Source organism: Heptranchias perlo, chromosome 18 (genome assembly GCF_035084215.1).
Source record: "Heptranchias perlo isolate sHepPer1 chromosome 18, sHepPer1.hap1, whole genome shotgun sequence".
Classification (NCBI taxonomy): Eukaryota; Metazoa; Chordata; class Chondrichthyes; order Hexanchiformes; family Hexanchidae; genus Heptranchias; species Heptranchias perlo.
The window spans coordinates 16199113-16215852 of NC_090342.1; the positions used below are offsets into that span (position 1 = coordinate 16199113).

General features: G+C 37.2%; 1 protein-coding gene across 1 annotated transcript in view; it reads left to right on the top strand.

Annotated features, from left to right (window-relative positions):
* tbc1d15 (TBC1 domain family, member 15) overlaps nt 1–16740 on the top strand; it is a 60774-nt gene that overhangs the window by 31022 nt on the left and 13012 nt on the right. Inside the window, exons 6-10 of the mRNA XM_067999444.1 lie at nt 8137–8239; nt 11814–12005; nt 12184–12312; nt 14547–14650; nt 16137–16231. Of these exons, the coding sequence (XP_067855545.1) occupies nt 8137–8239; nt 11814–12005; nt 12184–12312; nt 14547–14650; nt 16137–16231 (623 nt within the window). The remainder of the gene's footprint in view (nt 1–8136; nt 8240–11813; nt 12006–12183; nt 12313–14546; nt 14651–16136; nt 16232–16740) is intronic.

Genomic DNA, 16740 nt, shown 5'->3' on the forward strand with positions numbered 1-16740 from the left:
GGTACAACAAGCAATTAGGAAGGCAAATAGTCTGATATACTCCAACCCCCTTGCAATAAAGGCTAAGAGTAAGGATGTCTTGTTGCAGTTACATAGGGCTGTGGTGAGACCACACGTGGCGTACTGTATACCGCTTTGGTCTCCTTACCTAAGGAAGGATATATTTGCCTTCAAGGGGATACAACGAAGGTTCACTAGATTGATTCCTGGGATGAGAGGGTTGCCCTGTGAGGAGAGAGTGTATAGAATGGGCCTATATTCTCTGGAGTTTAGAAGAATGAGAGGTGATCTCATTAAAATATATAAAATTCTTAGAGGGCTTGACAGGGTAGATGCTGAGAGGCTGTTTCCCCTGGCTGGAGAGTCTAGAACTAGGGGTCATAGTCTCAAGATAAGGGGTTGGCCATTTAGGACCGAGATGAGGAAAAATTTCTTTACGCAGAATCTTTGGAATTCTTCACCCCAAAGGGCTGCAGGTGCTGAGTCATTGAGTATATTCAAGACTGAGATCGATAGATTTTTGGACACCAAGGGAATAAAGGGATATGGGGACAGGGCGGGAAAGTGGAGTTGAGGTAGAAGATCAGCCATGATCTTATTGAATGGTGGAGCAGGCTCGAGGGGGCATATGGCCTACTCCTGTTCCTATTTCTTATGATTCTACAAACACAAAAACTGGTTATGAAATAATTGCAATTGTGCTATTACTATATTAATTGTAAAATGTTATCACAAGGTGTTTGGTATGTTATATTATAGATTATATTTATTCATTGATGAATCCTAAAAATATATTGGGCACGTCAAATGATTTGGTTGCACTGTCCAGCTAATAAATTTACAGTGTGTGTTTTGATCTTTCTCAAAGTAATAAAATAAATGAAAATCATAGATGGAGCAGGATGAGATGAATCTGAAATGATAGATTCAATTTAATAGAATCTCACTTTTAAAAAAAATCATAACTTTTTTATTATTACCTGCCTTATAGTGGATACTTAGAAGCGATCCTAAGGTAGCAACCTTATTGTTGGGGGTAGGATCAGAGGATGAATTAAACCGCATTTCCAATATTATTATATTATTGCCAATTGTGACTGTCATGGTAAATGCCAGTGACCACTGCACGCTATAAATTGATGCATGGTGATATCCAAACGAAGGATTAACGATTGCGATGTGGAAGAAAAGCTGCATTCAATCAAGAGGCAGTTAAATGCAGTTATTTTTTTGGGGGGGGGGGGGAAGGGAGGGGAATTACAGTTCCTATCAAAGCATGAGCTGGATAGGCTAAGTGGCCTCTTCATCTGTACTTTGATATAATGATTGCCAGTTTTACAAGTGAGAAACCAAGTTTCATTATTTACTTCAGACCAATTGCGCAAATTAAACAATTGCAAAAAAGTTATTTTTGTGTACCCAGGAATGCTAGTAAATAGATTATTAATATTTGAAGCTAGATATACAAGTAGCAGTAACAAAACCCCTCCTTTTCCTCCATCACTCCATCCAGTTATTAGATAAGGTCGAGTAAATCATTCAGTAAGCAGTTAAAATGTCAAAAGAAAGTACACATACAAATGTAAACCCTATCATTAAGTAAAAGAGACGAAGTTTCAAAAATCCCACTCATACCCTAGTTTAATTCGTTCGCACTAGTGGCGACATAGAAGCACTGTAAATATTGCAAGCAGTTTTAAGAGCTGTTACACTTTTTTTAATGGCGCATGGTGCCCAATTAGAGTCCTGGATTTCTGAAATCTGTTTAAAATTTTGAAAAATGTGTTTCAATTTGACGGGAGACCTGCCTATCTTTCAGGTGTGTAACTCGGCACATGAACAGTTATTTGTTGTCCAGAACAGTGTTCATAGACCTAATATGCAGTCGTTCACCTTGTACGTTTCCATGTTAATGAAATTACATCTTTACAACAATGATCAGACACAGTTGTGTTGTCGGGTCACTGGTATTGTATATGGTGTGGCCTACTGTGTACCATCATTGACATAGGGAAATAAAGGTCTGTCTAAGTACTGTAGCCAGGTTTATTGGTGGGGGATGCGTGATACTGCCATGGGATGGTTAGAAGCAGGAGACTTGCTCACTGCTGACTTAATTTTAGTGTTAATGTCTCCACAGCTGAGCTATCTGTGTAATTATAGGTCTAAGCTTAAAAAGTGGGAGCTAAAGTGGACCTCATGGAGTGGTAATGTCTTCCTTATTAGGGACCTTTTGTGCATTTTCTGAAAAGTAACCCTCAAGAGGGTCAGAAGTGAAAGTTTCCAAATTTATTGCCAGGTGGGGTTTTTACTGTAATCCTTGCAGAATATGATAGTGACGTTCCTGGACTGCTAGCCTAAATATGGGCAGAATTGTTACAGGCTGTATAGATTCTTAAATTTGGACATTTAGCTAATATTTATGTTATCTGTGGATTGTAACTGCCCTGTGAACTGTTTGCTTCCATTCCTATGTTTGAGATTCCTGCTTGCAGCCGTTGGGAAAGACTAGGCTGTATTTAGTGCTCTAGATGTTTAATTAGTTTTCGGTGTTATTTATCAATTTCTTATCAAAACTGTAACATCTCTGCTGGTACTTCTAAAGCGCATTTGGTGCACACTGTGATTCTACTAAGCCATGTCATTTTCGAGTTCTTATTTTGCTGCCCCCTGACACTCTTATAGGCCTGGTAAGTCTGCTATTCATTGTGTGTCTGTCTACTTGGGGAGTGGGTTGTTTTGATTATCTTGATGAGGGTTGTCGGTACTGAGGATCTTCATTTTGGAAAGCCAAGTTGTTGAGCATGGTCAGATGCAGAATAAAGTTACCTCTATATTTAATACATTGCTGTTTAATGATATGTGGACTTTGCATATAATGCTAGCCTGAGGAACTTGTTCAACATAGAAGTTGCCTTGGTCAGTGACTAGGACTATCAGAATTTATGCATTTTGTTTATCCTTCTGGGGAAGCTTCTAATTTTTTTTAAACAATACAGAATTGGACATGTCAGTTTCCATAGTAAACACCCCATGAGTTAAAAGAATTTTGGGTAGTATTTGATATTAATTCTGTCTATCTTTTCCCCTCTTTGACTGATGACCCTCATGGAGTCAATTCATTCTTGAAAGGAAAAAATATGTTCTTCCATCAATTACCCCACCCCTCAGTTTAATGTTTAAAGGAACATTTTCATATAAATTGTAATTACAAAATCTTACTCAAAAATCTGCTAGCTGGAGAGTGGTAGTGAAAATCTAACAGGTCGCTTTAGAAGACTATCATAAATTATCTCTGATAGCAAATTGTGTTGTGGCTTAAAGGGTGCAGTTATATTGTCATATTTGTGTCGATATAATTCTGGAGTCAGATTCTGATCTGAGGTGTGTGGACTTCCTGGGCACTTTATAAACGTAAGCAGAGTTTTCTTTAATATGTTGAGAGTGTGGACACTCTCACCAGCACTTTCAAGACATTTGAAAAATGACTGGCTGGAAGCAGAGCTTTGCACATATGTGATCTAAAGCCTGCACGTAGTTTGCTCTTGGTGGTGGGAATGCAGATTTGCAACTGGGGCCGCTCACAGTATAACTCTGGCGTCGTCACTCCTGGAAAGTACTAGTTTCAGCCCAGTAATACAGTGTAACTACAGCCTAGGACAAATTTCTTGGCTACACTGAATCTAGTTGCCATTATCTAGTATTTAAAATTGACCTGAGCATGTCCAGTGAGGAATTGCTGATGTTACTTTTTAAGTGTTCACAAATCCCCAGGCTACAACTCACAGTTGGCAGATAGATTTCTGATTAAAATGTTTTCAATTACAATTTGTATGAAAATGTTAATTTAAACAAGTGAAAATTAAGTTCCCCCATGGACAGGAAGAATGATTCTCTTCTATAGAATTAATTATAAGACAAAGTGTGTAGCTACTGATATTTCAGATGAAATAATTCGTAGTTTTCTTACATTGTACAAATTTAATAAGTGCTTGCAGATGCTGCCTATCATTGATTCCTATCTCTCCAACATCAGTCATACTTAATGCATTTTGGTCTGAAAGGTACTTTTTCATAAAATGTAATCACAAAATGTGATCAGCAATCTAACTACCAGTCACAGAGATGTCTTCCAGCTTAAAATTGATATTGCACATGCTTGTTTTGCCGTTGATGATGCCATAGGTGGTGGGGAGGGAGATGAGGGTACGTGTCTGTCCCTGCTCCATCTGCTGGAAGCTCCTCTGATCTCCTACCATTCCCACCTCTTCAAATCCTTATATGTGATTGCATCTCTGCATGACGCATATGAGGTTTTTTGCCCATTTTTGAGAATTTTAAACTAATTCCTAACCTGATGTACTGTTTAAATTTTAATCTCCATTATTAATCACAAACTGTTCATATGTGAAGATCTACAGCTTCAACCTTAGTGCTGAAATGTTGATTGCATCCTGTTTCATATAAATTGTTTGACAATGATTATGTGAGGGATAGGGATGAAACGCAGGCAGTGATAATACTTTGCAACCAACTTAAATTTGATAAAATTGAAACCCCATGGTGAGAGTTTTAGACAGTAATTAAATTAAAAGATTCATCACTTGTTAAAATATTTGCCATTAGTAATTAATTTAAGTTTACCAATATACTAGTTGATCTCCCATTTCACTGCTTAAGGATAAAAAGATAAATAAAATTTGTGTCCTTTGCACTCTCTCCAATTATTTTTGCTTGTCACCCACTCTTTAATCCTTTGTCTCTGTTTCTCTTTTTTTGTCTGTTTTCTTGCACTTTCTCTCATTGAGACTTTTTATCTGAGGATCTCTTTCTGAGGCTTTCTCACACGTCTTGCACGTCTGTCTTTTCCTTTGTATCCTATTTTCTGCATGCCTTCCACTCTGTAAGCCTGTCATGCAGTTTGTGTCTTTCTCTGTATCTGTCTTTATATGTCTTTTCCTCTGTCTTTTTCTTTGTTTCTGTCTGTCAATCAGTTGCTTACTTTCATCATTATCTTATTTTAACCGTTTGAATTTATTTTTCTTTCTTTACCTCGTGTTCTGTATTTTCTTTAAATCCACTACTTCTAATTTGCCTTTTAAAGTCATTCCTTATGTTTCATTTCTGAGCCTAGCTCCATGGCTCTACTCAGAGATGAGGACAGATTTAATTTGGGTATGGACGAGCAATAGGCTGTGCGGGCCAAGGTTTCAAATTGTGCCACTGGAAAGGAAGGGAAAATTTATGTTGGGCAGAATGAACTAGGAAGTTAGTGTGTGGCTGTGTTTTGGGGCGAAGGATATCTGGCAGTGATCCAGGAATAAAAAGTGAAGTAAATAATCAAGGAAGTTAGGTTAGAGAGTATGATCCAGAGTTTAAAATAAGAGTCTTGATTTTTTTTGTGTGGAATTGATTCTGTAAAAAAAAATCTTAATAGATCTTTTAATATCTTAATTTGCTTTTTAGGAGGAACTAGTTAAAATTTGCTGATAAGTATTTAATCTGATTTTTTTCAAACTGGTTTTGATCACGCATGAAATTGTCCAGATCTCTGTTCTCATAATAGTGTTAGTTATTTGTTTGAATATTGTAGTTATCTGATGCTAGAGGTGTAGCCATCTGCAATACGCTAATGTGGATAATCTGGGATATATCTATCTTAATATATTAAAAATCTTATGTCTGCATGCCCTTCCTGTTGAAAGAACCTTATTTCCTGTTGACATGCTTTTGTCACACTTGCATGTGTCCACATTTATAAACCAGCTATGTAAACTTGTCATGCTGTATTTGCACCCTCCTACTAGTGATGGCACTGTAGTGCCTGTTTTATGTCTCTCAAATTCTCAGCCTATATGGCAGAGAAACTCCTATGCTCCGACCAACTTTATTTCACTGCTTTACAGATTGCATAAATTTTGCTATTCAAATAACAAAGTCAAAGTATGTAAAAATAAGGACGGAATATATGACCTTAAAATGGGGACTGAATTACCTCTGAATGCCCTTGTCCAACTAACACCTGCATTCCAACCTTGACCTGAAGTCTATACTTAATCTTGACTCCTGTGTGCAATGCCATGGGAGATTGACTAATTCCCTCAGAAAGATGATATGCATTTTAGCTTGAAACAATAATTAATCAATATTTCTGACTTTCTTTTTGTTCACTCCCTCCACCCCAAAAACTAGCATGTGTGTGCATTGTGATGGGGGTGGGGGTGAGAGATAGCCAAAGTTTCTATATATTTGAGCTTGAAGTAACTTTGGTTATATTGATTCTGTAACTGTTCTTCAGTTTTTAACACATGAATTACATCCACTTATGGAGCTTACTGCTATTTTTACTGTAGTTTTTAAGCTTTCTTGTGGATTGTGAGCTCCTATTCAACAGAAGCACAGTAATTAAACAGTAATGATTGACAAAGCTTATTCATTTTTCCAGTTTTGTGTTGAATCTGTCAGGTTAGTTTTTTATAACCCCAGCTGCCTGCAGTAAAATGAGTTGGTGATTGCTTAACTGCTACACCTCAAACGTGTGCATTATCAGCTAGCCTCTTAGAAGGAAATGCCATGTCAGATTTCTCATTTCAAATAAGCACATCCTGTTATCCAAGATTTGCCAACAGTTTTCAGTTATTAAAGTTCTTATCATTCAACTTCAATAATAGAAATGTGTGGATTAGGTCTAGCTGAGGTGAGATAACCTAATGTATAACTGTTCAGCTACACTCGATAAGAAATTAAATTGCTGCAGCATTTGGATTAGCATAGTTTCCCTGAAAGACACATAGCAAAAAGCAAGTTTATCAGTTTGGAGTCTTCAAGACAAATTTAATTCTGAAAACCTGCTGCATAGAATAAGCTTTTTATAAAGCTTGTGTAATATTCAAATAAGGGTATAACTGAGGCCAGTCGATGTCTGGTCTCTACCACCAAAGCAGATTTTGCTCAAAGGAGTACTCTAGGATCAAGCGTTACAATGATCTTGTCCTTGAGTATTCTTTGTAAAATATACCCTGGATGATGCAGTGGGTTAGATACTGGCAGTTTACCTCTGGGTATTCAGTTCAGTTACAGCCCAAACTGAAGTGATAAAAGGCTCTTCTGTCAGTTGACTGTAAGTATCCTATGTGAATTGAGTTTGGCCGGTCTTAATCCAGTGAGCGTGTGCACAAAACCGCCCCTAATTTGGCACTAATTGGCAAACTCAGTCAGGGGGAATGACGATGGATGTTGTGAGAAATAGAAAAAAAATGCCACACTGGTGCAGTAGAAGGTTTTCTGAGGCACATTGTTGTGGAAGATCTTACTCTCTGGCTGATACCTGATTCTGGGTGTGCTTCATGCTGATACTGGGAAGGTATAGCATTCACCAGCACTAACTACCTTCACTTTGAGCATCAATAATTTAAAAAGGAAATCACTGGTATTAACTGAAGCTCCCAAAGCTACAAATACGTAGTGAAGCATGTTTGTTTTATATATAATTGTGGTATTTCTGTGGATGGGGTTTTTGTATAAATGTATATAATTCTGTATTTTGTTCTATACAACAATCCACATTTGTAAAACCACATAATAACATTTTCTTTGTATTTTCTATTTAAAACAAAAAAATCCTTTTTACAAATAATTCCCTAAACTTAATGTTTCATCATTTAGCCTTGGCTTCCAGCATCATTATCTCTCAAGTGTTGGAGAATAATACCATTGTTGGATCTTATCCTGGAGCATAAGATACCATTGTGAAGGTGTAGTTAGGTCCTAGGCACAAGGAGTGTGCTAATCCTGAAGACTTCATTTCAATCTGAGGATGTTGAAGCAGTTCATTGTCTGTATACTTAAGTTAACTAGCTCATGTATGAATACCATTGTTAACCTCTTTCTTTTCTGACTCTTCTCAATAACTGGTCTTTTAATCCTGAGTGTTCTGAATTGTATTTCTTTCCATTGTGCAGAAAATATTTTCTGTCATCTTATAATCCTTGATTTGAAAACTGAAAATGAATGTTGACAAATGTTTTTTTTGTGCAGCTAGATTTGGCAGCATGTGTTCAAATGAACACAGCTGTCCCAACTGAACGTAAAAGAACTCTGAGTGATATGATTTAACTTTTTGTTGTTTTCCTATAGATCATCACACGATGACCAAGTACTCCTCGTTACATACAATAGTAAGGCACTTTCTCAGTCTTTTGAGAACCTGTTTGAGGAAAACGCAGTTGGCTTAGTGCATGTAAGTGCATGACATATTTAAGATGTATAAACTTTAAATTGTTATTTTTTCTGAGTTTCTTAGGGGTAAGAGTGTGCCCGTACTGCCCAATATTTAATTGTACAATAATGTAACCTAGGGGTGTAACAATAGGACCCCACCCCACCCCGTGATCTCAACTAGATATGTTTTTTCTTGTGGCCTCGTGCACTTGTCCAATCTTTACAAAGGCAGATTGAGAAACACTTAGTGAGATGGTGCCTGATACTAATTGTTGAACTGCTTTATTTACAGACAGCAAGTGAATGTACGAAGTAATCGTTAAAGCAAATTCCACTTACTTCACTCAATCTCATTTCTCTTAAAAAATGGGGAAAAACCAGGTGCCCTGTCCCTTTCATTGCCTGACTTACTTGTTTTTGCATTACCTTTCTTTTTAGATAACTTCTAACTGTCGAGGCTCACACCTTGTTCAAAAACCTGACGGACTCTTGAACGTCGTTTTTTTCCTTCTTTTTGTTAACAGGAAGGTGTCTCTGACTTTCCCTGTGCGGGGATCACCAACAGTTCTGTCAGCTAAACTAACTACTCCCTCTCTCGAGTATATTTTCAGTAGACACCTCATGCTTTGTCTACATGAATAGAATCATCCTCACCACAATGGATGTGAATATTTGTTGGCTATCTAAGATGAAATAAAGAATTGCTCTCTATCCCTGGTCATTATGGAGACCTTTTCAATACCTGGTTCATTAATATCTCAGGCTCACCTCCATCTCAGTGCTGCAGCCTGTGGTGTTTTAAACCTGTACAAATCCATTTTTTTTAAAAAAAGGTAACAGTTAAACATAACTCATCGCCAAATCTGTTCTGCTTGAAAATGGTCAAAAAATCCTAAAACATGATGGTGCTGTCCCTACAACCTATCTCCTACCTCCCTACCTGAAACATACTGCCTACCATCTTCAAATCCCACCATGGTATGTTGTAAAGTTGAGTTCAGTAAATCTGGTAATATGTGGGTTAGCACTGAAAAAAAAATTATCATGAAAGCTTCAGAACTGTTGAAAAATCCAACAGGCTCATTACTGTCCACCAGGGAAGGGACCCCCTATCTGGCCTGGCCTACATTATGTGATTGACTCTTAATGGCCTCTGAAGTGGCCTAGGAAGCCCTTCAGTTGTAAAAGCAATTGCTTAGGGCAACTAGGAATGGGCAATAAATGTGGACATGCCCACATTCCCAGGGGAAAAAGATTTCTCCTGTATTTTAAGCTTTTTTTAAAAAAATGAAATAACATTAACTACATATTTAAACAAACATTTAATAGTAATCAGGACCACTGATTTACACTCTACATATAATTATAGAATTCAAGCCTAAATATATCACTAGCACTCCTACAATACTCTATAGTCAAAAACAGTTTGTCTTATTCAATGCTGTAAATCAGTAGCCCTGATATCACATTATATGTTGCATAACATAAAATAGCATATCCTCCAATTCGCTATAAGCAGTGCTATTGGAGATCTGGTAGTAATATATTAAAAACCATACACCAGTGCATGTCAGATATTAACACTTTATTACAAGATGCAGACAAATTGGGGGAAAAAAGAAAGGAGTTGGAGGGGGGGGTGAGGTTGAAAAGCTAATTGCTTAATGGTGGGTGCTTCTGATGTGTAGCTGAAACTGACCAATCAATTACAGTTTGTGTGACCTGAGCTTTTGCTTGCTTAACTAAAATTGCCTTAAAGGTGCATCACCCCTTTAGAAAAATATGTTGTGCCTTGCATGGTATAAACCTCTTTACAAGATTTACCATGAGCAATTCCAGAAGAGATCCACTGGTAAATAAATCAATGTCACTCAAACATTGTAGTTACATCAGAAAAAACTCTGCATCTTATTTGCTTCTACTACTTGTATAGAAATAGAATAGATGTGTATGAGAAACAGATAATGTGTGACTACGTATAAATAGAATGTACCAACATATTAGAAATTATGTAATTGTATATGCAACTATGTCAACAACTTATTTATACAGTTATATAATTGTGTCAAATTACTCAAAACTTTATATACATATAATTTAGCAGCACCTGTACTTTTTAAAAACAAGTTATGCAAGCCTTTGTAACAATATTCTTTTCAGTTGTCTTGTGTCTCAAAATTGTGCTGCAATGTTTGCCAATTTATTATTAAATATTTTACTTAGACCATCACTTTAGATAATACTGGAAGCCATACAAGCTGTGCTATGCCAGAACATGACAAAGTGAGAACCTTTAAGTCCAAGAGGAGAACCGAAACTTCACTAAGACGGCATTGTTCAGTATCTGATCTCACAGGCATGCAGACATTGCAACACATGGGCCCTTCTTCCAGATGTGGGTCATCTAATTGATTATCCTGGATTCTTTTAATTATCCTTTGTCCTCAGATGAGCCACAGTCAGATTTCATTTAAAATATCTAACAAAAAATGCTGGGTAGAAATATGGAGAACTGCATCAAACTGCCAGAGAGTTCCATGCCACCATTGTTTTCTGGCAGCAGAAAGGAAAGAGCAGGGTTGGAATACGGGGCGGGCTTCAGTGGGAGGGAGCAGAACTGAAGCACTTAGAGTGAGCCTGGCATGGAGTGAGTGCAACAGAGTTGGGGTACTCTGGGGAGGAGGAGCTTGGCACGTTACCAGTGGCAGGACAGACTGGGTAAACTACTCAGAATAGAGGAGGAAATGGGGAACTATCATAGCAACTGAAATGGGCTGAAAATTATTTTTCAGCAATCTGATCAGTGGTGCTGTGTAGTTAGGGTGGATGAGTGATGGGATCTGATTGATACAGGTTGATATTACATAGAATTTTACAGCACAGAAACAGGCCGTTCAGCCCAACAGGTCTATGCTGGTGTTTGTGCTCCACACCAGCCTCCTCCCACGTTCCTTCATCTCATCCTATCAACATATCCTTGTATTCCTTTCTCCCTCAAGTACTTGTCTAGCTTCCTCTTAAATGCATCAATGCTATTTGCCTCAACCACTCCATGTGGTAGCAAGTTTCACATTCTCACCACTCGCTGAGTAAAGAAGTTTCTCCTGAATTCCATATTGGATTTATTAGTGACTATCTTATATTTATGGCCCCTAGTTGTGGACTCCCCCACAGTGGAAACATCTTCTTTACATCTACCCTATGAAACGCCTTCACAATTTTAAAGACCTTTATCAGGTCATCTCTCAGTCTTCTCTTTTCTAGAGAAAAGAGCCCACCCTGTTCAGATATGAACCAATCAGCAATAGTGGAGGCACAGTACAATTTTAGCATTGTATAATATTATGCATGCATACACAAAACATATCTATTAAAATAATTATTTTTAGAGAATATTTGTATTGTTGGTCCCAATTTTTTTATAAGTACTTTTTAATATTTCTGCACAGTTATAACATTACCTTGTTACTGTGGCCCAGAATTCAACAGAAATGGAAGGAATTATGTTGTAGTGATTGTTGGACAATGCATCTTTTCAGATATGTTTATGCATCAGTACAGTATAGTTTATTACGATGGGGTTAATTTTACAGAAGTTCAAGAAGGATCCATATACAACAACATTAGGAGGCTTTTCCAAAGTTACAAACTACATTCTTGATGCTTTTCGTGGTTATGAGGTAACACCCCAGCAAAGACCTACATCCGAAATGGATCTCAGCGAATCTATTTCGGGACTGGAAATTAATCATCAGGAGGAGCCCGGCTTTGAAGTCATCACACGAGTAAGTTCTCTTGGTGCCATAAAGCTGCAATACATATATGCTTCGTCAGTACAATAGTTTTTAATCTTAAGAATTTTCAGTTTTTACTGTGCGCTTTAGCTCTTCTATTGCTTGCTAGTAAAGAAATTCTGCAGTAGGATTAAATGAAAGGCATACATTTTAATGTCATCTGTTTCAGATTGACCTTGGAACGAGGCCTGAAATTCAAAGAGGAGAACCAGTTTCTACTGATGGCTGGTCACAGAACATGGATGCAGAAGGAAAAGTCCTAGTCCCAGACAACCTGAAAAAAATCATATTCAAGGGGGTAACTGAAACGTTTAACACTGTTGTAATTAGTACAGCAAACTTGTTTGCCAGTAAATTTATTTTTGCCATGTCACACAAAATAAATCAGTATAGTGGATATGGAACAAAAATAGAATACAATTACTGCAATATTTGTATTTCCTAGCCATTCTCAAACTCAACAAGAATATATAATTATCTAATCTTTTGTGCTGATACCTCATCTACATTTCAAAGCCATTAAATATCATATCTGTCATGACCAGCCTGCAGATTTGAGTATTAGATAATGAAGTATTCTGCTTGGAGAGGGATAGTTTAGTTTATAAAAACTCAACATTTATAAATTGACTCTTTTTGGTCAAACATGAATCAACAGTGACAAAATCTGTTGGCTGATAACGTACCATCTTAATCTGTAGCCAGCGGTGTCCAAATTGTAGTATTGGATGCAAAGAAGTCTTCCCACATTAAAATTCAATTGTGCCATCTCACGCAAAAGATACTACATGAATGATGAGATAATCCTTTCTCTGCTGCGGGATTGCTTTTGTGGTCAGATTAATTCCTTTCACGGATCGAAAGATTTTTTGTTTGGTAAACTGTTATATGTTAAAGGTGAAATGCCACGATTATGTTTGCAAATAAATTTAATAATTCACTAGTGAGTTGGTATTCTGTGAAGTCTACTTTTCACAAGCAAGATTGTGCACATGTGCAGCTTAGTAACCAATATTTAGTTCTTTTGAGTTTAATCACACATGATTAAAGTGAAGGTTATGTTTTTGTGGATGAATAAATTATGGTTTCCATAGAGGTGGGATGGAATGGTGATTTAGCTGGTGTGATATAGTGGAACTGTTCATGTTAAGTCGGAGGATGAGCTATTTTATAAGGACAGAAGCATTATACTGTTTAACACACGTTACTGCTAAAATGCAGGTGTGTGTCCCTATAAGGCTAAGAGATCTAATTGTACTGCATTCTTGAAATCAATTCAATGTTGATTGCTCTTAGCAGATCCTCGGATCAACTGAAAGTCAGACCTGTTTTTTATACTTTGTGATGCAGAAATGTGCACATGTGACCTCTAGAGTATGATGAACTTAGGTGCATGCAAAACGCAACTTCATTTAAAAATTATGCGTTAATATGCACCTATGTCTCATCACACTTCAGGCTTACACTTGATATGCAAAGCATGCAGCTGAGTGGCTCAAATGTTATGTGATTTGTTGCAGTTTTATGACCAACTGAACAGATAGGGAATACGATGAGTAAAAGCATGCAAAGTTTTTCCAACTAAAAACTAGTAAGAACATATGAAAAACAATCAGCAATTAGTTATCAAAACCTACTAATGAAAATATAGACAAACCAATGAAATCCCTCCAAATATTTTTTGACATTTTGTTTGGCCGCCATCTTGGACTTTCTGTAAACTGAACAACTTGGTACTACAATAATAGGGTTTGTAACATACAAGAAAATGATTAAACTTACCCATACAATAGAATTTTCTATATTTAAAATAGATCTGGCAATGTTTTTCATTATAGCCTGTGCTTCTCTGCGAAGCCTAGGGATTGAGTTCATGGGGCTTTCTGAGCCAGCGCTAGTATTTGACGAGCATCAACAGGGTAGCAGGCTACAATTCCCAGTTACGTATCTGTGCCTACAGCTCCCAGACATTTTTCACGATTGACAGCAAAATTTGCCATTCACACATCCTGCCAGGACTTGCTGTTTGCAACTCATGCCCTTTCCTGCACTTCATTGTATAGATGAGAAATTACTGAAGAAGAAAACCCCTACAAAACTGTTTTTAGGAACAGTAAAAATACCTTTTTTTATTGTATAAAACATAAAGTGAAAGATCTCTAACTTTTGCTGTTGTAACTTGGAAAAAATATAGGCTTCTATATTCAAGGGCATGTTTATTTAGCAAATATTGTAATGCATTCTAAATGGTAAAACAGATGTATTTCTTTTATTTTTGTTTATCTCACAAATATCCAAGAAAACAAAATAACTAAATAGTGAAAATTTTGACAAATTTGGAGGGAATAAAAGTCCTAAATTTATCAAATCTAAGAGATATATAGTAAAGAAGGAAATATGCAAATTATTTGGTTTGGTACTGGACTGTGAGACCAACAGAAAGGGATACCAAAATTAGATCGCCAAAAGAACTGGTTGCTTTACAAATATTAATGTGAATTTCTCTCTGTGTTTAATGAATTTCTCTCACAGGGACTTTGCCATGCAGTAAGAAAAGTTGCATGGAAATTTCTTCTAAATTACTTTCCTTGGGATAGTACAAAAGAAGACAGAAAACTATTAGCCAAAAGAAAAACGTGAGTTCTTTTTGTTCTTCTACACATAACATAGTTTTGAGAAAATGAGTACTACTGTGGGATGTTCCTGGACCCCTGCTGGTCATTTGGGTCATTTTCAGGTTGGCAAGATGTAACGAGTGGAGTGCCACAGGGATCAGTGCTTGAGCCTCAACTATTTACAATCTATATCAATGACTTGGATGAAGGGATCGAATGTATGGTTGCTAAATTTGCTGATTACACAACGGTAGGTAGGAAAGTAAATTGTGAAGAGGACATAAGGAGTCTGCAAAGCAATATAGATAGGTTAAGTGAGTGGGCAAAAATTTGGCAGATGGAGTATAATGTGGGAAAATGTGAACTTGTCCACTTTGGCAGGAGGAATAGAAAAGCAGTATGTTATTTAATGGAGAGAGATTGCATAACTCTGAGGTACAGAGGGATCTGGGTGTCCTAGTACATGAATCACAAAAAGTTATTATGCAGGTACAGCAAGTGATTAGGAAGGCAAATGGAATGTTGTCATTTATTGCAAGGGGAATGGAATATAAAAGTAGAGATATTTTGCTACAGTTGTACAGGGCATTGGTGAGACCACGTCTAGAATACTGTGTGCAGTTTTGGTCTCCTTATTTAAGAAGGGACATAATTGCTTTGGAGATGGTTCAGAGAAGGTTCACTTGACTGATTCCTGGGATGAAAGGGTTACCTTATGAGGAAAGTTTAGACAAGTTGGGCCTGTATACACTGGAGTTTAGAAGAATGAGAGGTGATCTTATTGAAACATATAAGATCCTGAGGGGACTAGAAGCGGTAGATGCTGAGAGGATATTTCCCCTTGTGGGAGCGACTAGAACTAAGGGCCACAGTTTAAAAATAAGGGGTCTCCCATTTAAGACGGAGATGAGGAGAATTTTTTTCTCTGAGGGTTGTGAGTCTGTGGAACTCCCATCCCCAGAGAGTGGTGGAGGCAGGGTCATTGAATATTTTTAAGGCTGATTTAGATAGATTCCTAATTAACAAGGGAGTCAAAGGTTATAGTAGGTAGATGGGAAAGTAGGGTTGAGGTCGCAATCAGATCAGCCATGATCTTATCAAATGGCAGAGCAGGCTCGAGAGGCCGAATGACCTACACCTGCTCTTAATTCGTATAGTCGTATGGTCTGTCCTAGGGTCTGTGAAGGGGGATTACAGTTTCAGTTTATAGCAAGTATGGTTTTTTGACTTTTTGGGGGAGGTGTGGGGGGGGTGGGGATTCAGGTTCCAGGCCAAAATACCCAGAGTTTGGCAGCCCTGTAGGAGTTATGGAAGACATGCATAAATTCTAGAGTTACTTCTGCTTTAGTGGACCTGATCATATATTTAAAATTACATTTTTAATAAAACATAACTGCATAGTTTTAGAATTGACCTTTTTCAATGCTAAATAAACAGCAAGTCTGGTTGGCACAACAAAGGCAACAATCAGCATATTTTCGGTTTTGCTTATACTTCACATGTATAGAGACGAGTACTTCAGGATGAAGCTACAGTGGAAGTCAGTCAGTGAAGAACAAGAGAAAAGAAATACAAAATTGAAAGAATACAAGAGTCTTATAGGTAAACTGACCTATTTACTGTTTTTCCTGGTCCAGTTCAAAATGTGTAATGGCAGCAGTAGCACCATTTTATAGTGAAATTGATTTAAAATGTTTTTTTTCACTATATATTTTAGACATTCACCCTTTCATATGTTTCATTCATATATTTCTACAAAAAAAATCATGTTCAATTTATTTGTGATTACTTTTGAGGGAAAAGAAACAAGTATTCAAATTGAGATGGTCATAGTTCTGTGACTGAGATTTTTGTGCTGACCGAGCTAGGAGTTATGGAGTATTTTTATTATTGTTTGTACCCATTGCCTGTATCGGTGATACCCAGAACAAATATAGAATGATACAGATGCAAAATAAAACATCCTGTACTCTACCCCAACAGTAGATCTTGATTTCAACCGTAGAAAAACACCCTTCTCTCCGCTGGCACTAATATGTTTGTTTTCATTTCCCACACCTGTCATCCTTTTGTCCTCTTAGTGAGATTGCAGAATTCTGAGCAGTTTTGTT